We start from the raw sequence: 15734 nt of genomic DNA on the forward strand, positions 1-15734 counted from the left end.
GATGCCTCCTCCTGCAGAGCATGGGCAGGGCCTTTTGTGTGCGTTTCTGTGCTGAAAATGGGGCAGGTATTGTTCTTCTCCTACAGAACGTCATTATATTCCCATGGCTGGATGAAGCTGACACTTATCTTTCCTCTTTCTTGGAGTGGAGTTCACAAAACATCACACTGCATGTTGAATTGTACCAACAAAGAGATGCAAAAACTCTGAACGAACTCTTTCAGTGTGAGCATAAAGCAGCGAGTGTTTGGTTTCAGATCTTGTATAAACCTAAAGGGACCTAACATACACCTGGCACAGTAACACAAGTGCTTTATATGCTGGTTTCATGTCCAGTCACACTGCCACATCTGATTGCTGCTCTGAAATAAGGTGTGTTCAGGTGGGTGTGTTGTTAAATGCAAACCAATATTATTTTCTTTGGATCAAACGGATGTAATAATTTCCACAATGAATAAAAGTAGAGCAAAAGATGTCTATGGCCCTAATGCTGCTTTTCTAAAAAGATATAAAGATATGTTAGGCCAGGGGTGTCCAAACTCGGTCCTGGAGGGCCGGTGTCCTGCTGAGTTTATCTCCAACTTGCTTTGACACACCTGCCAGGAAGTTTCTAGTATATCTAGTAAGAGCTTGATTAGCTGTGCAGGTGTGTTTGATTGGGGTTGGAGCTAAACTCTCCAGGACACCGGCCCTCCAGAACCGAGTTTGACCTCTGTGTTAGGCGTTCCTCTAACAATAATGATAAATCAATCTATAAATGACAGCATTTCTCCTGTTGCAGCATTAATAACACCTCTATTTAAATCAGGTGACAAACAGCAAACCAGCAATTATCGGCCTAAAAGCGTCACACCAGTTGTGTCAAAGTGCTTGAAAAAGTTGTAGCAGAGCAACTAATGGCTCACCTAAATAGAAGTTCTCTTTAATATCCAATGCAGTTTGGTCATCTGAGCTTGATTTTTAAGCGGTGGCTGAAGCTGATCTGTTCAGGTGTCACTCCTCTTGCCTCAGGATAAGGCTTCATCAGCCAAAAAGTGGCACATGAACTTCCTCAAGTGTGTCAGTCCAGGTCAAAGAGTGAAGAGAGACACTGGCATTGTTAACTTTTCCTGGTTGCCCAACGTTAACGTCTCAAAATGTCCTCTTAGCTTTAATGTTTGTATGTGTTTCATCAATATCTCCTGCTATTTGAGGGAATCCTCACCTGTCACGGGAGACAATCAGTGTGAACTCTGCTGCAGAGGGTTTCTTGATGTATTGCGGCTTTGTTATCAGCCACAACTCCATGAGTGACAATGCAGCACTTGGACAAACAAATGTGAGATGGACTTATATTCAAGATTAGTTATCAGTGTCCAAATACAGATGAACAGCCTGTTTTATTTCACCAAGGCCATCTGAAAGGAGGTTTAAAATGTCTAGAGTCGCCATATTATTAATCAGAAACAGGAGAGATGTAATCACATTTATCTCCTGCACTACTTTACCACAACATACAGAGATAAGAAATATACAGAGATAAATGTGTGTATATGTGTATTTCTTTATTTAAAATGTTACTTTATAGTGTGTCACTTGTATTTATTTAATCTCATGGAGAATAGTTCATTTTAGATAAACTGTTGTGAAATATTTAACAGATTTTTTTTTTAATCAAAAACACACATTTACACTTAACAATAATTTAGATGATGATTAGTCATAGATTTGTTAGTGCAAAGTGTAATTCTCCCATAAAAACGAACCTTTCCCCTTTTTAATTGCTGACATTTATTGTAGTTTTTAATCTTAATATTATTATACAAAAATTCAAATGTTGTGGCTTTGGGTGACTTTTTCCCTTTTAAAAATTATAAATGTTAACAGTTGTAATGCATTTGAATGGTAACACGATTATATCAAGTCATTTTAATGATGCGTGAGATCGGGACTTTTATTATGTTTGTGCGGCGTGTGACGCCAGAAGTATGCGCCGCGCTCAGCTCACCCGTTTTCTGCGGTTCGTCCGGAGAAGGTGCGTGTTTTTAAAGTTGTTCGTGCACAACATTCATAAATCATTGTAGGTCGTTCTGGTAATGCTGTCAATGATTTAACATCGTAAAATCGATTAATATAACGCAGTTGAGAAAGAGGATACTCGGTATTCATATAAGACGCATTACAGATACTATATAACTCTCCACAGTGGAAATAACTGACTTGATCCTGACTGTATTCTGGCCCACAGAACAGCAGATTATTATAAAGATGGCGTTTATTAAAGAGGAGAGTGAAGACATCAAGATTGAAGAAACATTCACAGTCAAACATGAAGAGACTGAAGAACAAACAGGTTGGTTTTCATCCTCAAAGCTCAACATTTGATCCTCATTCAGATCTCTGGATCCACACTAATCCTCATTAAAGTCTTTTTTTTAATGTGCACAGAATGCAGGGTTGCCAGGTTTTCACTATACAAGTAGCCCAAACCATACTATATGTTTTTTATTTCAACATGGAATACTCAAATCAGCATTGTCTAAACACGTGTGTTGTACAGGGATGTGATTCATCTGTATAAATACAGATTTCCGTGTTTTCCGGAAATGTCCCGATTAAACAAAAACATTTAACTAAAATTGTGTAACATTTATAAAAAGAATACATTTCTTAATTTCTAGAATTATTATTCCTATTATTAATTAAATGCATAGACACTTACACACACACGTATATATATATATATATATATATATATTATTATATTATATGAGTATAAAGTGCAAGCAGAAACTGTAGCAATATGATCATTTAAATGTTATTTGTCCTAAATCAGTGATGGGCAAATTTTTAGACCCGAGGGCCACAAGAAGTTTGCCACATGTCAAATTCTTCAAGAAATAACTTTTATTTCTCGAGGCAGTGTCAAGCGGCAACCTCCCGCTCTCTCTCAGGAAGCCAATACGGAAGTAACTAAAACTGCAATTCATCCGAAATTCCGCTAGTCGTGGCCGCTCCTGGCTCCAAAACAGAGCAAATTTTAATTGAGTCCACTGTTAGAATGGCCGACTTTACAGCAGAATAAAGGTGTTTACAGCCTGGTACAAAAAAAGATTTTGGTTAATACAGCAAATATTACCCTTCATGACAACTGTGAGGGGGTGAATTTTTTTTATAACTCGTCCGTTTCCTTTATATTAAGTTATATTAAGTTTGCATAATTAAGGGCGTGGCCACTTGAGTGACAGCTAGGTCTCGTTGGTCGCCGTCACGTCACCTCAGCTGAATCCTGCAGATTAGCCACTGAACTCGGCATATTTATCGTACTTTTGTGTTGTTTTATGTGGCTTTACACAGTCAACTGCCTTTTGGACTTGTTTCCTACAATTATTAGATGGCATGGCATGCTGAGTGCACTTATTTGTGCTCACAAACCATTCACGTGGCCTCCGTTTCCCATGTGAGTAAAGTTATATACTTATATACCATCTCTATACATGTATTTGTTTTATTTAAGATCATTTATCGTTTATATTTATATTTAGAGCTGTAATGCACTCCAGAATCTGACAAATTGATGTAATCAAAATATTACAATAACATGTAATATCAGACAGAAACATGTCACATTAACACAAAACAGATTTCTTTTGTATAGTTATTATCGAGTCAAATGAATTTGCACTGCTATTTATATTTACTTATCAATCATCTTAAAACAATGAAATAATCCCTTATAAAATATAATAATAATGTAATAGTTTTTACAGAATAGAAAAGATGTTGTCTGATAGAAAAAAATCGCAGATTAAGACATTGAAAATAATTCTTAAAGTTTACTATTTAATCTGATGTGCAGTGCTTTTAGATTGTACAGATCAATCGTCATAACACTTGATAAAACCACAAGGCTTTGATAAAATAACTTTTTAAAGTGGATTTATGCATGGAAAATGTATTCTATGACAAAAATGACCACATTTAAACAGCAAATATTATGTTATTTGAGTCAAATGTACAACATATGTCCCGCGGGCTGTGGTTTGCCCACCTCTATCTTAAACGCATTTACACTCATGTCTAGGACACGACACATGGCAGTGTATTTCCAGCCTTATCTCACGAGGAAACGTATTTTACGATTAGTCAGTTTAGTGGTTAATTCGTACTAATTTGTATAAGTTTAGTCGTACGAAAATGTACAATTTTAAAAAGAAGGTGTGGCACCTATCCCCAACCGTCATTGGGTGATGAGCAGATCGTACTAAATTGTACAAATTAGATCGTACAAATTCATACGATTTAGCCACTAAATCAAAAAGTTACAAATTGCCGTGAGATTGCGTTGGCATTTCTGTATTTCAGCTAGCATTTTCCAAGACATATGTGCAATGTTTGCTGCAAAATTAAAATAAAACAATAAACAATCCATTTTCATTTAATACATCGCGACGAATGAACGCTGATGTGAAATTAAAAACGCATTCTGGGCTGGCCATGCCCACATACGGTGGACGTTTCTGCAAGGCGGGTATTAGATTAGCTGCAGCTGCAGCGAGGAATATTTGGGAGAATTGGCAGAATGAACATGGTGAAGTCTGTTCCTCTGCTGCTTCGGGAAGCTGCACAAGCCCTGGAGCGTGAACTGCAAAATACTTTAGAAAACCAATCCCCTCCTAGCTCAGTAAAGCTGGTTTTAGGTTTGATATTGGCCAGACATTCGTGCACGCAGTTTTAGGCATCATCTGTGAATTAGGTGTCTGAATGTGTTGGTGCCTGTTTTGATGACATCTGACAGGAATAAAATGATGTTTTTCTGCTTTAGATCTGATGCCACTGAAGGAAGAGAGTGAAGTGATTAATGAAACGGAAGAGAAACCTCACAATGATCATGATTACATTGCTGAAGACGGTTCAAACACTGAAAAGGCTTTCTCAGAACTAAATCCTGGAAGCACATGTTATCTCATTTATCAACGACACGGAAGCACTTACAGTCAAAAAGTAAACCTACCAGGACACATTCAGATTCACCAAGGACAAAAAACATACACATGCCAAGAGTGTGGAAAGAGCTTTAATAAAAGAAGATATCTAAGAGATCACATTAGAGTTCACACTGGAGAGAAACCCTACAAGTGCCCTGAGTGTGGAAAGAGCTTTGGACAAGTGGGACACTGTAATGTCCACATGAGAATCCACACGGGAGAGAAACCCTACACCTGCCAAGAGTGTGGAAAGAGTTTTAAAGAAGCAGGAGACCTCAAGGTTCACACGAGAATCCACACCGGAGAAAAACCCTACTCTTGTCTTCAGTGTGGGAAGGGTTTTAATCATACGGGACACCTTAAAGATCATGTGAGAATTCACACTGGAGAAAAACCCTACACCTGCCCTCAGTGTGGAAAGCGTTTTGTTCATGTAGGACAATACAAAGTCCACATGAGAATCCACTCTGGAGAGAAACCCTACACATGCCCGCTGTGCAAAAAGAGTTTCATCTATAAACTAAGCCTTTCCAGACATGTTAAAATCCACAAACAACAGAAACCGTACTCCTGCGAGCAGTGCGGAGATAGCTTCAGTCAGCACGAACACCTGGAGTTCCACATGAAGGTTCACTCTGGAGAGAAAGCCTTCACATGCCCTGAGTGTGGAGAGGGTTATGATCAAATGCCACACTTTGGAGCCCATGTGAGAACTCACAGTGGAAAGAAACCTTACAAGTGCCTTCTGTGTGGAAAGAAGTTCAGTCATGGTGCACACCTTGAAGTTCACATCACAGTTCACACTGGAGAAAAGCCCTACTCTTGCTCTAAGTGCGGGAAGAGTTTCACACAGAAAGTAAGCCTCACCAGACACAATAAATCCCACAAGGAAGAAACGCCTTAAAGCTGCCATCGTATTGGAGTTTCTAACAAAAGGAGACCTCGAATTCACTTTAAATGAAAATTTAAAAAATTACAATCAAAATTAAATAAAAAAAATTAAATTATGGTAAATTTTTTGTTTTTAAATTAATAAAAATAAAATGACATTTAAAATAAAAATAAAAAAATTTATTGAATTAAATTAAAATAAAGTACGAAAAAATAAAAGATTAAATTCAATAAAAAAGTAATTAACATTTTTATAAAATAAAAACATTTAAATTAAAATAATAATTATAAAAAATAATAAAATTTAAAAAAGTTAAATTAAATGAAATTTAAATAAATAAATAAAATGATTTTTTTTTTATTAAAAAAAATAAAAATTAACTACAAATAAAATCTCTCCGTGTGGAATTTCACTCCACATGGAAACCTTGAGGTCTACGTGAGAATTCACAGTGGAGAAAAACTACGGCCCGATACCAATTCTACCCCCTTAGCCCTTCCCCTACCCCTCATTTTGCGCGTTCCCATAAAGGGGTAGGGGTGTCCCAATTCTCTTTAGCATGAAGGCGTAGGGCTAAGGGAAAGGGTAGATACCCCTTCGAACGAAGATTTTTCAAGACCACACTCAAAACCAAGGGCTAAGAAAATTTCCCAGAATAAACCAGCTACAAAGGGCAGGATCGCTGCACCTGGAAGTTGGGAGCAGGCATGTGGACATATTGGGCTCAGCCTGTGCAGTGCACATGCCCTTTTTAGTCTTGATAGAAAGTGTTCTTCCAAAATGATCCGAAATGCCCCCGCATTCCCACTCCCCCCACCTCCCGCTCTTCAGTTTGCGACGACTCCACCCGCCCCCCACCCCTCCTTGTGAGTGGGTCCATACTGCCTGCTGACTTTTCCTCTGCTCTTCATTTACTTCAGTGTGTTGCTCTGACCAATCAAACTGCAGTTGGGGAAATTAGTCTAGCCAGTGACTGATGTAGATGTCCTGTGACTGCTTTTATGGTTCGTTTCAACTGGTTTGGTAAGAGCAGGGGTCACCAAACTTGTTCCTGGAGGGCCGGTGTCCTGCAGATTTTAGCTCCAACCCTAATCAAACACACTTGAACAAGCTAATCAAGGTGTTAAAGCTGCAGTACACTAGACTTTCCTCCCCATAGACTTACATTAATATGCATGCCAATGCATCACACCAGAAACGCAAGCTCGTGCAACAAGTTTCGCAGTTCAATGCGATGTAAAGTTCAAGCTTGGTGAACTCTGACCTGTGTAAGACCAATCGAGGATGAAAACATGAGCTCTCTGGACAGAAATTTAAAACATGGAGCAATCGCTCGCTTTAAGTGTCCAATCATCTTGATTAATCCTGCCCCTGTTTATCGTATAACAGAATTTCGCAAGCTCAAACTCTAGTGTGACAGCAGCATTACTAGGTATACTTAAAACACTCAGGCAGGTGTGTTGAGGCAAGTTAAGAGCTAAACCCTGCTGGGACACCGGCCCTTCAGGACCGAGATAGGTGACCCCTGGTTAAGAGCATTCGGTCTGGTGTGAAACGGAAACAAAATGGCTGAAAATGCATCATTTATAACCTTGATCTGGACCATAAGAGAAGCACTACAGGTGTGACAGCACTGAAAACATCCCTCTGCTTTCACAGAGGACACTCCAAGTCCCTAAGCTGAACCCAGAACCAGGCAAAGTTGATTAAAATGTCTCGTTCTTCCACATTTATTTACCACTATTTGACGCTGCCAGATATGCATAGCAGACCTTGAGCATTGTGTGAAGTCATTTAACATTTGTAAATTTGTAATGAAGAGTTGAAAGGGTTCTAAATATTGTTTAAACATGGATTAAACACATGTATGTTGTTATTGCTTTAATAAAACACTTTTTGATCACTCTTCTCAATTGCTTGTCATAATGCACTGAACATGTATTAAAATGATTGTTCAGAAAATACCCACCGAGTCCTATTGAGAAGGTTGGAAATGGTATACATCCTAACCTATTTAATGGGGCTCAGATAGGTGTTTTTTAGATGGGTTGTGTAAGCATAACACAATACGACCAATTCACACCACAGAAGCAAGTTGACCAATCAGTATTACATTATTTTCATTAAAACAAAGTACAAATACAGTCAAGCCTGAAATTATTCATACCCATGGCACTTTTTTTTTGTTTAAATGTAAATGAAAGCTGAGAAATGTTTTTTTTTCATGATGGTGCCTCTTGTACATCCTCTTATTATCTTTATATCTGAACTGATGAACATTAACTCTGATAATTGAAGTCGACCACAAAACTGAATGTGAACAACGAGTAAATCTTTGAAGGGTCATTTCATGTTTCTTCAAATGTGGTTGTGAAGTGGTGTATTTGACCTCTGTTTGATTTCACTTTTCCAAAGCATGTTAAAAAAATAAAAACACTTGCAATGTGTTTATATTTAAAGTTTCACATGGCAATGATATTTTAAGTAACTGGACCTTCAGCGGTTGCATTGAAGCGGATTGTTAAAACTGAAAGAACAGAGACTAAATTATTTTATTGGCTACTTAAACAACATAAAATAATGAGAGAATAAACACAACAATAGACATTTAACTTTAATAAACTCATCTGCAGTGAACATTGTTTTTTGAGCAGGTTTGGAAGTTTGTTTTGGGATTAGATTTGGTGAGAAGTGCATATTAAGCCGTGTAGAGTACCATACCTGAAGGCTTCCCTTGTTGATCAATAGTCTTCTAATACAATAAGGTAAGTAACCTCATACCTCCCTGACTCATCTCTTTGCTTCATAGCCATGCATAGTCAAAATAAGATCCTCATCATATTATAACTTTAGTTTTGTCGACTTGCAAAACTCGCTGCGTTCCGACACCTTTGCATAAAAGTTACTCCAGTTTCACAGCGCATAAGCAGCATGTATTTTAACGCCATGCATGTAAACACACCGGGAGCAGGAGCAGGAGCAGCGTGAGGCACACAGGAAGGGTTTTCTGTGCACAGGCGTCAGTTTGCTTTCACCAGCATTGTTTCGGTTGCACATAAAGAATAACGAACTTGGGCATGCAAATTTGAACAGCACATAACATCTTTATTCTTGATTTACCACTATAAATTAATACACTTACATAAAGTAAATGGTATCTCAAAGCTTTTATAGATCTCATTTTTTTTCTTGGCCTCATTTTAATCTCCCCATGCCGTCGCACAGCAAGATACGCCCTGGGCTATCGCCCATATTGCCCAGGTCTAAATCCACCACTGCCACCAACACTGCATGTTTTGGATGTCTCCTTAAGTCTGGTTTACACTTCTGCATCGAGTGATCGGCGTGACGCACAGCACATGCCTTGCCTGTACTTCTGCGCTGTTTGTGTTTACCCGCAATAACACTTCCGAAACGCTAGCTGGCGGTGGGTGTTTATGTTCCTCTGGGATGAGTTTCTTCGCTGGTGTTTTGTTTTTTCTAAACGCTAAAACTCGCTCATTCAGAAGCGGCAACCAGCAGACGTGCAATAACTTCAATCCTAAGGTAAACACAAAACAAAGTTTTTCATCTGGAGCTCCTTCACGGGACTCCACACTTGTAAACATTCGCTCCAACTGGTTCACACGGCTCTCAATCCCGCCCACACTCATCAGCGCTACTAAGTCGACCAATTACAGAGCTTGGCTACGCATCTTTGCAATGTGTAGTTACATTTTTTGAGAGGTGCACGTCATGACGGTGAGGGCTATGCGACCACGTGAAGCATACATGTGCAATTGACGCTGGAGCCATTAGTGTGTAACACCCATTACAGGTCATCAGTCTCTGCTAATTAGCTGATGACCTGAATCAGGTGTGTTTGGTTAAGAAGACGTGGAAAATGTGCAGAGCTGGTGCTCCTCCTGGAACGTCCTTAAGAAATCTTTAATATGATCTTCAAAGTCTCTACATTATTTTTTAAAGTACTTCTCAGAGTGATATCTTATGTGGGAAATCAGGTTGATTTGTTGATAAAAAGTCTGTCCGCACTGAGGGCACTTGTAGGATTTTTCTCCAGAGTGAACTCTCATGTGGTCCTTGAGGTGTCCGTTATGATTGAAACCCTTTCCACACTCAGGGCATGAGTACAGTTTCTCTCCAGAGTGGATTCTCATGTGGGCTTTATAGTGTCCCTTTGTGTTGAGCCCTTTTCCACAGTCAGGGCATGTGAAGGGTTTTCCTCCAGAGTGAACTCTCATGTGCAGTTCAAGGCTTTCATGTTGATCAAAAGGATCTCCACAGTGTTCACACGTGTAGGGTTTTTGTCCTTTGTGGATGTCAGCATGTCTGGCGAGGCTTTCTTTTTGTGTGAAACTCTTCCCACACTCGGTGCATCCATGTGGTTTTTCTCCAGTGTGAGTTCTAAAGTGTTTCTCGAGGTGTCCCGTTCCACAGACGCAAGGACTCAGCAGACTCAGAAAAAGACTCTGGGTTGGTGCCAATCTTGGAAGGGGAATTTGGGCTGACTCTCACCTTGAGGTAATCTAGATCAGGGTTCCTGAAGGGCCATTGTCCTGCCGAGTTCTGCTTCGACACTAATCAAGGACACCTTGACAAGCTAATCAGTGGCTGTTTCTTAATATGCATTCTTGTGTTCTGATGTAACGTCATAATCAACCAACAAAATTTAGTTCCAATCCTCAAGACAGTAAGAATGGAGGACAGGTAAAAGAACCCAGATGTTGAGATGTAAACTCTGCAGGACAATGGCTCTCCAAGACTGAAGTTACACATCCCTGATCTAGGTTATTCAACATTTTGGACAAACTCTCTGAACTAGAAACAATCTTGGAGAAAAGTTGTGAACTGTTGGCCATCTGGAGAAAAGCCTCTAGTCTTTAAATCATCTTGGACAGAGATCGGCAGCCATCTAACACACCTGCTGACCTGAGAAAATAACAAATATCAGTGTCTCAGGTGTTGGACCAAGTCCCAAAATTCAAGAGTCTTTTACTCTTCTGATCCTACCTGGACAGAAAAGCTGCACATGAACACATGAAAGAGATGGCAGCAGACTGAAACGAGAGTGTTTTGCAACATCTAGAACACACCAAACACACTGGCACTACAGACCCTCATCGACGGTCCAACTGCACGGTGTGTCCCACATTAAGTCTTTACTGCATTGTGACTACCAATATGTCTGTTATAGGTCAATTTACAGCTAAAGCCCTTTCCACACTGAGGGCATGTGTAGGGCTTTTCTCCAGAGTGAATTCTCATGTGGGCTGTATAATGTACCTTTTGATTGAAGCTCTTTCCACATTGAGCGCAATTGTAGGGTTTTTCTTCAGAGTGAATTCTCATGTGGACTGTATAGTGACTTTTTTGATTGAAACCCTTTCCACACTGAGCGCAAGTGTAGGGTTTCTCTCCGGTGTGAGTTCTAATGTGGTCTCGAAGGTGTCCTGTCTGATTGAAACTCTTTCCGCACTGAGGGCAAGTATTCTGTTTTTCTTCTGAGTGAATTCTCATGTGCACTCTGTAGTTCCCTTTTTGAATGAAACTCTTTCCACAGAGAGGGCATGTGTAGGGTTTCTCTCCAGTGTGAGTTCTAATGTGGTCCCGAAGGTGTCCTGCCTGGTTGAAACTCTTTCCGCAATGAGGGCAAGTGTGCTGTTTTTCTTCTGAGTGAATTCTCATGTGCACTCTGTAGTTCCCTTTTTGAATGAAACCCCTTCCACACTGTGGGCAAGTGTAGGGTTTCTCTCCAGTGTGAACTTTCATGTGGACTTTAAGGTATCCTTTTTGAATGAAACTCTTTCCACACTGATGGCACATGTACGGCTTCTCTTCGTTGTGAATTTTAACATGTCTTTGAAGGGTTATTTTGCGACTGAAGCTTTTTCCACACTGTTGGCAAGTGAAAGGTTTTTCTCCAGTGTGAATTCTCATGTGATCTTTAAAGTGTCCTGTATGTTTAAAACTCTTTCCACACAGGGAGCATGTGTAGGACTTCTTTCCTTTCCGAGATTTAACACATCTTTCATGGTTTATTTTGTTGCTGATAGTCTTATCACATTGTTGACTTCCAGTGTCTTGAGCTCTTTTTATTGATAAAGTCTTTTCATTATTCGAGCAACTAAAATATTTTCCTTCAGCTATGAAATTCTGATTTTCATATTGAGGTTCCCCTTTCATTTCATTAACTTCTTCACTCTCCTCTTTCAGTGGCATCAGATCTAGGACAATAAGACAAAATATTGATTAAATGTCATAAAACAGACATCATAACTTTTATCACAGCTTCTGTAGGGCCGGTGTCCCTGCAAGTAGAGATCTGCATGGGACTAAGTTTTGAATCCTGATCCCACCCGCACCCGCCAGGTTTTACCCGAAACCCGACCACTCCCGCTTATGTTCAGCATTCATCGTCCCGCAGCTCGACTTGCTCCGTTTTCTACCCGCCGCACCCGTTCCTGCTAATGGGCTGGGGGAAGAGCAAAACCGAAACCCCCCCAGCTATACACAGGGCTAAACTACCGCTCTAAGTAACGGACGGTGACGCCGCCCTCAACCCTAAAGTGAAACCGGGGATATAACTGAGGGCGCGGGTGGTGAGAGTACTGTCGCGGTAGCTGCCCTCTCTATTCTGCCACCCTGGACATGGATATAACTGAGGGCGCCGGTGGTGAAGGTAGTGACGGGAATGCCGCCCTAGACACGGAAATAACTGAGGGCGCAGGTGGTGAGGGTAGTGTCAGGGATGCCGCCTTCTCTATACTGGCGCCCTAGACGCGGATATAACTGAGGGCGCAGGTGGTGAGGGTAGTGTCGGGGATGCCGCCTTCTCTATACTGGCGCCCTAGACGCGTATATAACTTAGGGCGCAGGTGGTGAGGGTAGTGTCGGGGATGCCGCCTTCTCTATACTGGTGCCCTAGACGCGGATATAACTGAGGGCGCGGGTGGTGAGGGTAGTGTCGGGGATGCCGCCTTCTCTATACTGGCGCCCTAGACGCGGATATAACTGAGGGCGCAGGTGGTGAGGGTAGTATCGGGGATGCCGCCTTCTCTATACTGGCGCCCTAGACGCGGATATAACTGAGGGCGCAGATGGTGAGGGTAGTGTCGGGGATGCCGCCTTCTCTATACTGGCGCCCTAGACACGGATATAACTGAAGGCACAGGTGGTGAGAGTAGTGACACACACACACAGCAACATCAAGCTCTTTCATACACACACATAGCACAAAGCTCTCTCCCATTCGCGTGCACACACACACACAGCAACAAACAAGCTAAACGCAGCATCACGCTGTCTCATTCACACACATACATACGCATGCTCGCTCGCTCGGGAGTCGGGAGCGATATTGTTAGACTGCCCGCTCCCAACCAAAAATACACCTGTTACCTACTGCTCCCGCGCTTTATTCGGAAATTTATTCCCACGCCAAAAGAAATCTGGACCTCTACCTGCAGGGTTTAGCTCCAACGTGCCTCAACACACCTGCCTGGGTGTTTCAAGTATATCTAGTAAGACCTTGATTATCTTGTTCAGGTGTGTTTGATTTGGGTTGGAGCTAAAATCTGCAGGACACCGGCCCTCCAGGAACAAGTTTGGTGACCCCTGTTTTTGACATGCAGTGTCCTATTAACTTACATTTACTTGGGAGGAAGAAGGGTGAAGGTAACAAGGTCTAAAATAAAATAAGACAACCCCCCAATCAACCATCAGACCAACATATTCAATTAATCCTGTGTGATGACTGTCCATCTCCATGTTGCAAGAGAGCACCAGGTTAAGAAGTTTAGGCATCTAGGAGTGAGGGAAGAATGGAGAGTGCGACTGACGGGTGGATAGATGCAGTGGCAGCAGTAATGTGAGCCATGTACTGGTCTCTTGTAGTGAAGGAAGAACTGAACGAAAAGGCAAATCTGTCAATTTACTGGTCAATGTACGCTCCTACACTCAACTATGATCATGAGCTATACGTCATGACTAAAAGAACAGATCTCAGACCTTGAGGACAACCCAGTATACCCTGAGGCATGGATCGCGAAGTTACAGGCAGGTGTGTTTGATTAGGATTAGAGCTAAAATCTACAGGACACCAGCCCACCACGATCAAAGTTGCCCATCCCAGCCCTGGAGGGACATTGGCTGCATCCGATATTGACAACTACTCTAGAAGGTACTAGGTTAGAACTTGAATTTACTACAGGACTGTTAGCAAAGTACCTTCTATATAGTATGCATGTGAATAGTATTAATGGATTAATGTATTAATGTTTATTTTTTACCTCAGTTTTTTTTTTAACGGAGAGCAGACTTTCCAGCACATTTCTAATCATAATAGTGTTAATAACTCATCTCTAATAACTGATTTATTTCCTCTTCTGCATGATGACAGTAAATAATATTAGACTAGATATTCTTCAAGACACTTCTATACAGCTTAAAGTGACATTTAAAGGCTTCACTAGGGTAATTAGGGTAACTAGGCAGGTTAGGGTAATTAGGCAAGTTATTGTATATCGATGGTTTGTTTTGGAGACAGATATGGCTTAAAGCGGCTATAAATTATAGTGATTTGCATAAATTTGTATTAATCATTAATTTAATCCATCAAATCTGCATTTGACCAAGAAAGAGATTGAGTCAATTTTACAAACAGACTTATAAAATAAAAGTAACTGGTATAAGAGTAACACTGATGTCTAGTGTAAAGATTAAATGACTTTAAAATGCAGCCTTACAGCCCAAATGAAGGTTCACTGATTATCCTGAATGAGGATCAAATGTGGAGCTTTGAGGATGAAAACCAACCTGTTTGTTGCTCAGGATCTTCATGTTTGACTCTGAAAGCTTCTTCAGTCTCTTCATGTTTGACTGTGAATGTTTCTTCAATCTTGATGTCTTCACTCTCCTCTTTAATAAACGCCATCTTTATAACAGTCTGCAGATAAACACAATCATTGAGGAAAAACAAATCTCAAACAACTCTCTAGTGCAGGCAGACTGAGATTATTGTGAAATCACCAGACAATAATACCAAAGCAACATTGACTAACAAATAAATCAGTCGCTCCTCTTTTCTCTGTTTGGCCAGAAGAAGTCGACAGGGGTGATTCAAACGAGTCAATTGAATCATTTGATTCAATTGACTCGGAATTTCTGTAGTTTCTGTAAAAGCTCCGTTTCTCTCGTCTCTGTTTGTCAGTGACTGAATTCGTGTTTCTGATGAACTGATTGACGATATAAATAGTAACATGAGACGCGGCTCTTCTATTCCTCGCGTAGATGCTCTTTACTCGCACAAAACACCGTTTAGAAATGATAAATAAAGTATTGGTATGTTAAATTAAGCAACGGGTACGCGATGTTACATCTGTTGTGAACTTACACCAGCCGAAAGGCTTGCATTGGTTTCTACAGCCGACTCACAGCAGATATGTAATCGCGGCGCAGCCTTATGACGTCACTCTCGCTCTCATTCACAAAAGGGAAACCAAAACAAAAGTGAGTGGATTTTGGAATCATTTTCTTATGCGATTTTTTTTTTTGTAATTTATATATATTATATATATTTATGTGATTTTGTTTTTAGGTTTCTACTGATTTGTTCTTTTGATGTGGAAAAAATGTAAGCATTGTATTCATCATGCATGCTATTGTTCTTGTTATGAAATAATAAAAAACAGACACAGTGAATGGCTTCACATTTATAAATCAAAAATTTTTTTATCTCCAGACCTATGTTTATGGTTTCTCTGAACGAATTTAAGCAATACCTTTTATTGATCCAATTGGGTTTTAACAAAAAGGCTCTAAAACTTCAACTGCTGCGGCTCTTTCCCTGTGTTTAATCAGTAATTTTTACCTATTTA

General features: G+C 40.3%; 2 protein-coding genes across 2 annotated transcripts; one reads left to right on the top strand and one right to left on the bottom strand.

Annotated features, from left to right (window-relative positions):
* Positions 1-1883: 1883 nt before the first annotated feature.
* Positions 1884-6214, top strand: si:ch73-144d13.4. Its single transcript, XM_073924296.1, has 3 exons — positions 1884-2014; positions 2228-2332; positions 4805-6214. Exons 1-3 carry the CDS (start codon positions 1912-1914, stop codon positions 5869-5871), a joined length of 1275 nt encoding a protein of 424 aa, XP_073780397.1. The 5' UTR covers positions 1884-1911; the 3' UTR covers positions 5872-6214.
* A 2245-nt stretch (positions 6215-8459) lies between these two features.
* si:ch73-144d13.5 lies at positions 8460-15313 on the bottom strand. Its single transcript, XM_068213651.2, has 3 exons — positions 15251-15313; positions 14674-14803; positions 8460-12083 (listed from the first exon to the last, which is right to left on the bottom strand). Exons 2-3 carry the CDS (start codon positions 14789-14791, stop codon positions 11011-11013), a joined length of 1191 nt encoding a protein of 396 aa, XP_068069752.1. The 5' UTR covers positions 14792-14803; positions 15251-15313; the 3' UTR covers positions 8460-11010.
* Positions 15314-15734: the final 421 nt, after the last annotated feature.

Source organism: Danio rerio, chromosome 15 (assembly GCF_049306965.1).
Source record: "Danio rerio strain Tuebingen ecotype United States chromosome 15, GRCz12tu, whole genome shotgun sequence".
NCBI classification, from domain to species: domain Eukaryota; kingdom Metazoa; phylum Chordata; class Actinopteri; order Cypriniformes; family Danionidae; genus Danio; species Danio rerio.